Below are 13,473 nucleotides of genomic sequence, written 5' to 3' on the forward strand. Positions count from 1 at the left end.
GCAAAATATTGTTCTAGGAAGCAAAATCACTTCTGCTTTTAAGTCATAAATTCAATCATAAATTTTTGGAAGCCTACCAAGAATTCATGAAGTCACATTTCCAAGGTCAACTTAGCTTTTAAAAGAATGTGAAAATAAGACATGTAATAGAAATCCAGCTCAAACTTAGTTCTAGAGTCATTGTTGAGGAACTTTGTAACCAGAGTAATTTTGATTATAAAATACTGTAAATCAAAAAGTAATTTGTCCACATTTCTCAGCTTTTCCAGAGAAAAAATAGCAGAGTTCAGTAAATACACAAGTCTAGGCGATGAACTACAACTCTTCATTGAAAAGGGACATGGTCCTGTAATGTAATTCCAAAATGCAGGCTTCCTCCACTTTCTTGATGGTAGTTAATTTCTCTAAATATAGCCTGACTACTCATTTACAAGCACATTTAATGGTATTTGTAGCAGTAACATCCTAAGTTAGTTCCAATTTAAAAATTATAAGCTCTGATGCTAGTTAACGGTTCAAATCAAAGTAATATTTTTTTGCATTTTGCCATTTAATATTCCTGTAACCAATTTTCTTTGAGCCTTAGTAGGAAAATAAAGAACCTCACCTTTCATGCTCATCATGCTTTCATGCTAAAATATCCTATTTTCAGGACAATTTGTTGGGCCAAGTTCCAGTATAGCCAAAATTAGGCATGTGAATTAAATTTCAGCATCTTCTAGCTATACAGATTAAGTATGACATATAAATGAAATATAAGGCAAACAACAATGTCTAAGATGAACCAAAATCTTTAGAAAACTCTGCTGCTGGATTGTGAAGGTCTAATTCCTCCCAATATTATTTTCTTTATTTTTAATAATTTGCCGTTGTGTATAGACCATGCCAATGTTTCTGTCCATTCATGAGCACCAGAGTGTTTCTTCCTCCTTTCCACCATCAGGCTCCTTCTCTGTGTTGTGTTTCTTAAAAAGCAAAATTTAAATTTAAAATAAGATGGGAGATAATCTCTGCATGTGTGTGTTATGTGTGTGTGTGTCCACGCATGCATAAAATCTGGTCTAAAATTCCCCCATCCAGTCCCATTAGAAGTTAAGAGGAAAGATCTTTAGAGTCTCTGAAACCTTGCTAATCCTTTTGTAGTGATGTACCTAATTGATATCACCATCCTATATTCATTTCTTCAGCTTATAGTTTTCCTTCCTGTGTCCAAATATCTGATAAAGATCTTGGGATTTGTGATACATCTTTGCCCACTGTGCCCAGTGTATTTTTAGTCGTCTGTTCATCTCTGAAGCAAATAAATATGTGGACTAATATATCTTAATAGTGACTTCAATGAAACATTTTTCTCAGTGCAGGAAACGGACATTGATTCAAGTTTGCACTCCATCCTGTCAAGATGGCCTTGGGTTTTTTGTTATACTTGCTCCTTTACTCTCTATAAAAAGTGCAAATGATGCTATCATATGTGCTCTGGGTCATAGAGTCATCTGTCCAAGTGCAGTGCTGCTCTCATATTTTATTGTTAGCAATAGCACAGGCACCCTATTTCATTTTTGGAGGGTGATAAATTTTATTTATTTCAAGCATGTTTCTTCACTGCTTCAGGTAAAGTAGTACAGAGTACTTTGGAAAAACTCTGAACTCTCTCATATTCACATAAGCTGAACAGAGTTTGGAACACTTTGGAGCACACCAAGCACTGCAGAAAATGCTGCTGGTGTTTCACTAAGCTTCAGTCTCTTGTCTGGAGTGAAACTGAGCCCAAACTCTGGTTGCAGAATATGCTGCATTCAAATGGCTCTATGGCGAAGAAGACAGGTGATGGCTGTGGGATCCTGGGAGCCTTTCATTCTGAGTAATGACACATTCTACTGACACATTTCTCTCTGCAATCCACTTGGATAAGATATCTTGCTTCCCTAAAGAGTTTATAAGTTCCACTGCTAGAAATTGCTGAGACATTTCCTTACATATGTATTTAGCAAGTGTATTTGGGAAGTTCTTTTAAGAGGTCTTCAGAATTACTGATGCTATGAAAATATATATAGCAATGAGTTATGATTGTTGCCTGTGTTATATGTGTGTGTTTATTTTGGTTTTTGATTTTTTTTCCCCCCCCAAATTACTTTAGGCAAAGGACTCCGGGAAGCCTCAACAGGTTTCCCACACCTACATTCAGGTGAGGGTTATTGAAGAGAGCATTCACAAACCGACTGCCATTCCACTGGAGATTTTCATTGTGACCATGGAAGACGATTTTCCAGGGGGAGTCATCGGGAAAATTCATGCCACAGATCAGGATGTGTATGATGTCCTCACATACGCACTAAAATCAGAGCAGAAAAGTCTGTTCAAGGTTAACAGCCATGATGGGAAAATCATTGCTCTTGGAGGGCTGGATAATGGCAAGTATATCCTGAATGTCTCTGTCAGCGATGGCCGGTTCCAAGTACCCATAGATGTTGTGGTCCATGTTGAACAACTGATACAAGAAATGCTGCAGAACACAGTCACCATCCGTTTTGACGATGTTTCCCCAGAAGATTTTGTGGGCCTTCACATGCACGGGTTCAGGCGAACCTTACGAAACGCAGTGCTTTCCCAAAAACAAGACAGCCTACATATCATCAGTATTCAGCCCGTGGCAGGCAGCAATCAGCTTGACATGCTGTTTGCAGTTCAGATGCACAACAGTGGTTTTTATAAGCCTGCCTATTTGATTCAGAAGCTTACCAATGCAAGGAGACACTTGGAAAATGTGATTCGTATTTCTGCTATCTTGGAGAAGAATTGTTCTGGACTGGATTGTCAGGAACAACACTGTGAGCAAAGTCTGTCTATTGATTCACATTCTCTGATGACCTATAGCACAGCACGAATTAGTTTTGTGTGCCCCCGCTTTTACAGGAATGTGCACTGCATGTGCAATGGTGAGTACTGCTCCCTCTTCACCTCCCATCTTTCCACATTATGCGATAGGATCGCTTTTATTCCTCTGATGCAGATTAGAAGGGGCATTTCAATTCAGCGAGTTAAAGCACAATTGGCTGATGTATTGTGGGAATTGATTTCACAGGCTCAGGAAGAATTGTTCATGTTTACTGAAGTAAATGGAAGTTGATGAACTTTGGCCTTGTATGACAAAGACTGCTTTCCTGGAGGCTCTGTAATGAGAGCCATCAACAAACTTTCCAGGGGAGGGAAAGGAAGAGGAGAGGAAGGCAGAGGAGAGGGAAGAATGTTTCCCACTCACTCTCTGCCAATACTAGAATAAATCTGAAGTGTGGCCATAGCAGAGTGACCTGGTTTTTAGTGATGTGCCAGCAGTTTCCAAGGAAGAGGACTTATGACCTAAGCAATACAGGGGAAAAGGCCTTTTCCAGTCCGTTTTCACAGAAAGGAGTGGAAACCAGTGGAATATTCTATTAAGTAATTGAGAGCAAGGACCGTTCCTGACCTTTAATGCCACAGTAGGCAACAGTGTGGGGTTTTGGCCGGGTTTCAGGCTGCTCCACAGTTTTGCAGAGATTTTACCTGGGCGTATATGACAGATACACTAGGGAGCTAATCTTCCTTATGATTCTGTACTTTAACTATAAAACCTCAGGCAGTTATAATAATAGTTCTGTTTCCTTTGTTTGCCAAGCTATTTGCTCCTCATTCCACTTCATTTCTGTGCGGAGAAAGAAAGTGCTGTAAAATCGATACATCTAAATCTCCCTCAACTTAAGCACGCACGCACGCACACGCACGCACGCACGCACACGCACAAGAACTCAGTAATCGTGTCTCTCAGTAGCGAACCTTTGCTTCTCTAGCAGTCAGCAGGACTTCATGTCTTTCAGCAAGAATGGAAATAGTCCCTAATGCATAAAACTTAACCAGAAATCGTGCAGCATATGAAAAATAATTCCTTAAAGTTCGGTTCTATGAAAATATAAGAATTCTGTATCTGAGGTATTTCATGTACATTAAAGAGCAGAGTATCTGGTCAATTTTTAAATAATAGTGTTAAAAGTTTGGAAGAGCTTACATATAATAATAGTTGGCATTTTGTAGCACATGAAAGGCTCTGAAATAAAAAGGGATTTTCAGCAGTTTGAAAGGAACAATGCTGCAATATCCTCCAGCTGAGTCCTGAAGCCAGTACAGGATCATTGTCTGCAAAACACTTTGTATATTCTTTAAGTCATAGCTTTGTCTCATTTACATATCAAGAAATTGCAAATCCTCATCTCAGTAGAGATACTAGTCCTCTCTGTCAGAAATTGTTTTCCTGGTAGCCAAAATTTGTGCTGTTCTTAATTTCATTTTACTACTCCTAGTTAAACAGCTTTTTAAAATCAGTAATGGTGTGTATTCCCTTCAGATACTAATAGGAAGTGGCTCTTGTGATCTTTTAGCTTAGATCCAAAAAAGGACTTTGGAATAGGTGTACAGTTATGATCCAGCAGATCTCTCCTTTTTCCTCCCTGCCCAGCAAGTTTGCCCTGGAAGCATAAAAATTTAGTTAGGACTGTGATTTCCAGATTTTTCTGTCATGCCCCAGTCAGTCCTCAGAATAGATTACAGGCTGCTCCAAAGGCAGTGTTGTTTTGCAGGCTGTCTGTGGTCCATAGCCCCTGCACCATTTATCATGGCCGTGAAGATTACTGTATGAGAGCAGCTGCAGTAGGCACTGCCTTGGTCAGCTGGAGCATTTGAAGGGTTCCCGCGGCTGCAGTTTGAGCAGCTTTGTGCTGATTTTCCATGGCCGTTCCACAAGAATCTGAAAATTAGGCAGAGCAGTGCCCGAAAGCCTTGGGTGGGTTTTGTGCACATCTAGCCCACCGTTCAGCCTGTAACAAAATGTGACCAGAGCTGCTGATTTAAAAAATATAGTTAGCTACCAGATAGATGAAAGTCTTGGTGCTTATTACTTGCACAGAAATAAGAGATCTTGGTAGAAAGTAGGAAGTCCATGTTTTGCCTTTCTCCCCATTAGTTAATGCTGCAGCCTCTTCTAATGCTTTCAGTTAAAGGAGCCACAAGAAATGTTCTGGTATTTTTGTAAATGTACAAATACACGCTGCGTTTTATCACACAGAACATAACACAGACTTCTGAGGAGATACTGATCGGAGAACCTATGTATTGTCCTTAGCATTCATGAAAGCAGAACTAGGCCCAATAAAAGAGCTAGAACAATCTGAATACTTCCTTTAATCAGTAGTTCTTGTACATGCACATAAATAGAGCAAATCAGGAAAAAGAGCACAAAATACTATAATAGATTTCTCATGGCTCCTTTAAAAAGACAGCATTAGCAAGATATAATTGATATAATAACAGTATTATGCTTCTTTTGTTCCTCAGGTAGTTTCGTGATTCAGTCCAGTAAATATTGATAGCTTGAAATATGAAAAACCCATTAAAACATTGCATATGTTTTCACTGATCTGATTCAATTATGACCCAGAAAGCTTGAGTTTGAGCTAATTCACTCATTCCTGAAATATGTATCATACTTGGAGTGTTTTTCCCACTGGCAGATGTCACAGATATGCACAATTTATGCATGCCAGCTGTGCATAACTTACCTAGATTACCTTTGTGAACAAACGGAGTTATCTAACGTGAAAATACAGAGAGACTGTAAAGCAGGGCATGTGTGAACCTCTGAAGATCAGCAGCTCAGTTCAGGAAGGATAAGTTCGAAAGTTCAGATGCATCCATCTAAGCCCTTAAAATCAATAAAATTGAACTAAATTGTTTTCCAATAACAGACTGTCTCCTCAGATTTCTGGCTCTTTTGCTTGTGTTTATATGAAAAGTATTATAACAAACTGGAGCTTTTTCCAGTGTGGATATGGGAGCTATGCAATTGCCAGTCTCCCATCATATGACATAAGGTATGCAAACATCTGTCAGTGCTTGTGGGAAATGGAGGCAGGAGGACCAGAATGAGCATATTCCTGTAAATAGTTCTCATGACATTCTCATGTTTCAGAAGCAAAAATCTATTTCATATTTCTATTTTTTTAATGTTGCAAAGTAATTTTTTTTTCCAATTTAAGACAAAGAAACAGGGAAGAAGCAGGCTGGTTTTGCTGGGACTACTTTGCTATAAAGTCTTTCTTTATTGTAATCTTACAAAAGCAAGATTACATTAATATGTTTATGGGACAGGGCTGGATGGGGTTCATCTTGATAAATGCAGGTATATATCTTTATCTGAGATGGTCATTCCAGGCCCCATTTCCAGACAGTGGAAAGAATGAGGTATTTTTAATGATGTGATACATTTCTCCCTAGATGTCTAAAATCAGTCGGATGAATCATGCCCTAAAGTTAGATGAGATGAAATCCATTTCCAGTGTTTAATATGGTTCTGGCTTAGTAGTTTGAAAGAATTTTTTCTAATAGACCCAAAAGTGTTCTGTGAAAATGAAGACACTCGCATCCACGTTATTTAATCTAGTGAATAGCAGTCTTGGACCACTTTCTTGTGAAACCAGGGAATTTAGACTTTATGACTTTATGAAGCATTTTGTGAATGTTATAACAGAAAAAAATCATAGATTGTGAGGCATTATAAGATCTGCTTTTAATATAGAACTGCATTGTAAGAGTTGGTCTGTATCCTCAGCTCCTCAGAGCACACAGTACTTCTTAAGGAGTCCCAAGTATTTTTCACGTTTTGGTATGGGGAACCTAAATTCATATCTGTAGAACTCAAGTGCTAATACCAGGATCCTGAACTCCCACAGCTCTTCCCATTTTCAAGAAGCACATACATACTAATGCATCTGAGTTGTTCTGGCAAAACAGCTGGGAAAACTGAAGAAAAAGATGCCCTGACTGTGCTTGGAAACAAAGAACTACAGATAAATCTGATAGATTTGGTTGATTTGGCTGTAGCCCTTATAACTTTGAACTTTTGAGATGTGTAAGGAGAGATTTTTCTCCTCTTTTACAGCCCACACTGAGAATGCACAATGTTATATAAAAGCTGGGAGAGCTGAAATTTGAAGTGGAGGCATGACTGGAGAATCAGGGAGAGTGGAACGTGCTATCTGTCATGTAGGGGGACTGCAGGGAAGATTGATCAAGGAAAGGATGGAATAGGTCAGATGTCTCAGCCAGTTCTTCTAAAATTGGTACAGAAACTGATTCATTAGCACATAGTGAATATCATGTCCAAACAGTGCAACAGAATGTGTTTCCAGGGGCCCTTGAGCTGACTTTAACCCATGGCAGGCTTGTGGAGAAACAATTTTGTAGTATTTGCACTCATGTACTCTAATTGCTGCCTCCAATATCTGGTCACCGCACTCCAAAAATAAAAACAAATGGCAGCTAACCAAGCATTCAAGTGTCATGAGTTGGCTATTTCCTCCCTTCAAAAATGATCATTAGATTGTTTTAAAAATAGCAGTTCAGAGTTTTGTTTTATTTGCTTTCTGGAACTCTGACCTTCAGGAGTGACCTTACAAACTTTTCTCTGCAACCAAGAGAAATAGACTGTTTTTTGATCTTCATACAGATTCAGGAGAATAGGCTCACTGAAACGCACCAAATATCCCAAGACTCAAGTTACAACTGTTAAATCATTCAATTTTCAAATTGTTTACATTCCTAGAAGTGATCCTTCCTTAGATGTACAGGAATTAAGTAAATGTCCCATGCAGTAAGGGAAGAGTGTTTTCTTCTTCAGTATACTGGTGGGGACATTGTAATACTTCTACTTTCTTTTAGAGCATTAGATTGAAGGTGATCAGTCAAAATAAAGTGGGCCTGTTCTACCTTTTCCTGCCATATACTGGTTGACACTGGCCCCATGTGTCTATGTGATAGCTTGTAGGGAACAGCTTTATTAATACTAATGTGAGTTTCATGGGAATACCATGGATTTTCTGGACTTGCCTACAGGAAAAAGAGATCAATCCAAATCCATATGTCTTGAATCTCTTATTGAATGGCAAATAGACTGTTCTTTGGAGTGGAAATTGTAAGGGTCCGGCGGGGGCGACGCCTGGACTCCCGGCAGGAACAGATACACAAACACAAGGCACACTAAGGTCAATGCTGAGCGTTTATTACCTCTGTGTCTGAGCGGGGGTTCCCCAGCGATTTCCCGATTGAGGCAATAAAGGAGCGGGAGAGTCCCTGGCACCGCTGAGCGTCGGTCCATGGCGAGGAATGCCGGGGGGGCACTATACGTGGGTTTTGTGTACTACACACATGCGCAGTGGGCACATTGAGCTCATCGCTAATCTCGAGTCAAAGCCCAGGTGCACACCACACTGGCATAGGCCCAGCTACATGGCTATGGGTCAACATGCCCAGTTGATGCTCCTTTTCCCACGGAATGGTCTGGCTAGCTTCCATCGCCTATCTCCTCGACATTCTTCCGCACTTTCCCATACAGAAATGCAACATTAAAATAATTTTATTTAAACTCAAGCTGTAAATCTTTGATGTGGACAATGTAGCCTTGAACGATTTCACAATTTTGCTCAGCACAGTTGTGAAATCAGCCTGAAAATGCATGTTAGCTAAGGCAGTGCAATAATGCAAATTTGTAGCTTATGTACTTATAACCATACAGACAGGCATAAAGCATTTCTTCTCCCAAGTCTGAATATTTTAAAACTTTTGTGACAGCTATGAAATCCATCTGCAGCAGGATAAATAAAAAGTTGATTTACTTGTAGTTTACCTGAAAGAACTGTTCTTGGCCTGCCAAGATAAGCAGTTCTTTAGTATGTCTTCACAGTTACACTAAATACATTTGATGCTTTCCATGTTTTTTTTTGACTGTGGAATGATGACTCTGAAGTACAAATCAGAGTCTGAATCAGCTAAAAAACTGGCAGAGATTGATAACAAAATAAGCTACTGCTTTATTGCTTAATGTCAAAGATACAATCACAGGTTAGGGGTTGTGAAAATTTTCAAAAAATTCTGAAATCTCAGTGCCCCTTTCTGCTACATACTGACAAGCTGTGGGGGTTTTGCCCAAATGACTTGTCTGTTTGTCAGCTACAGAGAGGCTTGCTTGAATTAGAACCTTACATAAGGCTTAAATGTGTTCAGAGAAAAGATATACTATATATACAGTGGTGTGCTGTATATTCATCACAAAAAGATGAATTAAAATAGCCTACAGAGCCAAGTAGGAGATCACAAGCCAGCCTATAGACTATTTAACCACCTGATATAATTTAACAAATAATTGTTGCACACTATCAAATTCTGGAGAATCAGTTTGAAAAACAGCTATAAAAAACATCACATTCTCAGCTAAATTCTGTAGACCTTAGATTTCTATAGAATATAATTCTGTAGTGCAAAACCTTATTAAATTACATTTGTTTCTTGATTCTATAGAACTTAAAATGTAACTCTATATTGCTGCTGTTGCTCCTGTTAATGTAAGCCGGTAAACTGATTAATAAGAATGCTATGCATCATTTTCTAACAGTGCTATGGGCAGTACTGTAAATCATTTACTGCACAGACCTCTCAAACAAATGTTTGACAAAGGAGGGGAGGATGTTAAAGTTTAAATTGACTGTGCTGTACATCAAGCAAGACATTTACAGTCCTTGCCGTATTTGTAGTCAGCCCCTGTCCACTTTGAAATGTACAGTAGTAATTTTTCTTTTTCCACAAAATACTTACAGCACCAGGTAATTTCAGCTACGCTTAGTCTGAGCCATGCTTGGCTCGTACTAAAGTATAAGAGCAATAAGACTCTTTTTTCCATTACTTTAGGAAATTTCCTCTATTATAGGTTGATGTCTTCCTTTATAAACTGTAAATGAAACACATGTGCTCAAAAAATAAAAAAGCGTTTGACTAACATTAATGCTCTGCCACAAACAAGAACACCCAACATTCAAAAACTGGCAGGTAGGGAGGTGCTGACTTCTTATCGTTAAAAACATCGCTTGCCTGTATGGCTTTAAATAAATGAATCCGATGAGCAAAGAAAGATAAGCCTTCCATTCTCAGCAACTAACTCTCCCTGTGTTCAAACTGTGGTTGCAAATCAACAAAATCGAGGGTGGGAATGCCTTTTTTCTGCACTTACAGGCTTTCCACAGATGTCTCACATAGACATCCAAAAGTAGAACCTGACCCTGCATGTGCTAAGTTCTTTATAGCAACCAATAAAAAGCTAGCCATTGTGGAAGCAGCTAAGAACTGATATATTAAGCATTAATAGTTGTATTGTCTTTTGCATTATTGTAGACAGTGTTTATATATCTTTTAAGAATAGAGCAATCTAAACAGATTTATTTAGAGAAATTTGAAATGTTAAATAGAAATCTTTATCCAAACCCCAGGATTTGTTAAGTGTTAAGAATTTAGGAAGTTTTGAAGTATCTTGAAGTATTTGTGTCATACAGAAGTATTTTAAGCAAGTTAAAAAAATTATGTTCATCTGTTGCTTTAGATCACTTCCTTTAGGAAGTTAAAAGTTCTGAATTCATCTATTCCTGGGAAAGATTAGGTTCCATACTAGTAAAAAGTCTGTAGGAAAGAACAGCTAGTAGCATTTCAAGTAATTTCATCCAAATTATGCTATCCCCCAAATACAAAAGGAGGTAATATTTTGCCCAATTTATAATTGTAAATTGTAACTAGCTATTTAAACTATTAAGCTGCTTCTTTTTTCAATTAGGTAATGTCAAGAAATCCAGTCAACTTATTTTTTATTTTAAGAGGTTCTTCACTTTGAGTTCTTAGTGTCCAAAGCAAATTCTTGCCTGGACTTATGGATGTCCAGGTGCAATGGGATTCAGAAAAAAGGAGGATACACTTTTTGCAGCCTGGGTAAGGTGCGCAATAGGATGTGAGATCTGAGAAAAGTCAGGAGGACCATGGAGACTGGGCAAGTCTGCCTCTGCCTTTTGATCAGCCTGGCAGCGTGTCCTGTGCATTACGAGGATGAAAACTCCTCTTTCAGTCTGCAGCCTGGGAATGGCCATTCCATATTTTGTCCCCTAGGGAGCTCTGCTGTCTCCCTAAACTCACTTCATATGGGTGTGCTGGGGCAAAGGGAAGTATGTAGTTCCAAGACATTTGTTTTCTCATATCCCTAAATTCTCTGCACGCAAGGATTTGTGAGTAAATCACCAGCCTGATGGTCACAGCACCAATTTTGAACCAGTTATTGATCAAAATAGTTGTTTTTTATAATACATTACCATGGGTCCTATGGCAACCTTTGGAGAAGAACCATAACTGTTTTGCTAAGTACTTGTCTGAAGGGCATCTCTTCCCTGAAGATTTTAATTATTTTTATTATTCTTAAGCCATGCTTGGCTTGTATTTAAGTGTGGGATCAATAAATGTCTTCCTTTCATCACTGTATTGCTAAAGAGAATGGTTTTTTTTACATTGTATCTCTAATAGTATTTTAATTTATTGCAGGAGGGCTGTGTCCTGGGTCTAACGATCCTTGTCTGGAGAAGCCGTGCCCAGGGGATATGCAGTGTGTGGGGTATGAAGCTAACCGGAGACCTTTCATCTGCCAGTGCCCACCAGGAAAGCTTGGCGAATGCTCAGGTGCACAGCACACAGTAGAGTAAAAGGGGATATACTTGAGCAACAAAGTGCTGCCATTGTCAATTTGCAGGTAGAGTTGCCACTGAAGTCAACGGAAGTGCTTAACACTTCTCAGCACTGGCACTCAGGGCATCTATTTATGAGCCTTGTAAAAGAATTGGCTTTATAGCTATGGCACTGTAGGAAGACCATGATCCAGTTTCACTGGGAATCCCAAATCAGTAAAACAGGCCATTGAGAAAACAGGACTGTTCCTAGAGGCTGCTCTGCCAGATGTTTTCCTGCCATGGGCAAAGCTCTAATTAAGTTTGTACTTATGACTGAGATTACCAAAATTCCAAACTTTATTAATGAAAACACTACACCATCCTGAAAAGAAAGTTTCAGGACATTTGTTAGTTCTCTTCAGCTGTGTTATTCCCTAGAATACAAAGAGCCCAGTGGAGTGGAGCCTTTCCATTGACTTCAGTGAATCCTGGACTGCCTGACAGAGGGCACATGGTATTTCCACACTCCTTGGAAGCGTTTGATTGGCATCTGCCAGCCCAATTTTATACCCCTAATTCAACTTCCTGAGGTACAGGCACGGTCATCTTTGACTCCCTCTGTTATTAGTGAGGAGAGATAGGTGCCTCCAGGGGGAGATAACCTTATGAATGCTGAATACTTGGAGAAATCCCTCTTTCTTATAGAAGTATGAAGAAATAGATCTTTCCCTCATCCCTTCAGAAATAATTTCCCTTGAAAATGGAATGTGTGTTGCGGTAGGGCCAAGCTCTCTCCCCGTCAAAGTTGGGTTTTATTTGTAAGTTTCTTCCTAAACATTCTCATTAGTTCTATAAATTCTTTAATTAACTTGACAGTTGTAGAATTATTTCATGTATCAATAAAAGAATTTGCATTTTCAAAATGGTTATTTCAGGCCACACTTCCCTTAGCTTTGCTGGAAATAGTTACATTAAATACAGAGTTTCTGAAAACAGCAAGAAAGAGGAATTCAAGTTGGCTCTACGTCTGCGAACCCTGCAAAGCAATGGAATTATAATGTACACCAGAGCGAATCCCTGTATAATTCTGAAGGTAATTAAAATAACTTATTTTTTCCACAGTTATTTTTCTTGATTATATGTTTTCTGTTGGCTCTTGATTTGGGGAATGTTGTTCTCATTTCAGCTGTAGATTTAAGAGATGAAGTCTGATCTGTTTCACGGTAACAGGGAAAAACAGCAATTTTGACAATGGCAGCAACAACAACAATCAAAAAAACAGCTTGTTAGTAGTAGTTTACTTGGAAAATGCTCCATTGGGTGCTGTTCATTATAGGAACAGTATGTGTGTCTGCGTGCAAGAGCCAATCTGCACAGGATGTAAGATTTGGCCATTTATATGATTGCATAGTCAAAACCACACATGCTGAAATAGCTGTTCTTCCGTGTGTCCATCCTGTGATTAGAGAATATGTCTTCACTACTGTAAATTCCAGAAACAACTGCTTAGAACATGTCTCCTACTGAATATGAGGATTTCTTCGCTCCATGAATCAAGATTATTTTTCAAGAGGGGCATGGGGTAGGTAGAGAGGCATACTGCACTGATAAGCTCTCCATGCATTTTAGCTGTTTGTTGGTTTTCTGTGAAATGGCAAATATCTGCTGGATGGAAAGGGAGCAATGGACTCATCCAAGAGCCTGCATATACAGCATTTCTGCTAGAGCCTCTAAGGAACGAAATGAAGACTTCATAACTTGACCTTGTCCTGTAGTTCAGCAATGGAAGAAACGGCACAGAGCCTTTTGTGTCTGTATTTGCAATCTTTAGATTTCTTTTGGCTGAATGCTTAGGTAATGTTAAAATTGCAAGATCAGTTATTAATGGGCAACAAATAATTTCATAGCTGTTATGCTGAAA

General features: G+C 38.9%; 1 protein-coding gene across 1 annotated transcript in view; it reads left to right on the forward strand.

Annotated features, from left to right (window-relative positions):
• The window catches only part of FAT3 (FAT atypical cadherin 3), a 335,405-nt gene that overhangs the window by 289,176 nt on the left and 32,756 nt on the right, over window positions 1-13,473 (forward strand). Inside the window, exons 18-20 of the mRNA XM_067289480.1 lie at window positions 2,138-2,936; window positions 11,431-11,565; window positions 12,488-12,645. Coding sequence (XP_067145581.1) covers window positions 2,138-2,936; window positions 11,431-11,565; window positions 12,488-12,645 — 1,092 coding nt within the window. The remainder of the gene's footprint in view (window positions 1-2,137; window positions 2,937-11,430; window positions 11,566-12,487; window positions 12,646-13,473) is intronic.

This window comes from Apteryx mantelli, chromosome 1 (genome assembly GCF_036417845.1).
Source record: "Apteryx mantelli isolate bAptMan1 chromosome 1, bAptMan1.hap1, whole genome shotgun sequence".
NCBI lineage: Eukaryota > Metazoa > Chordata > Aves > Apterygiformes > Apterygidae > Apteryx > Apteryx mantelli.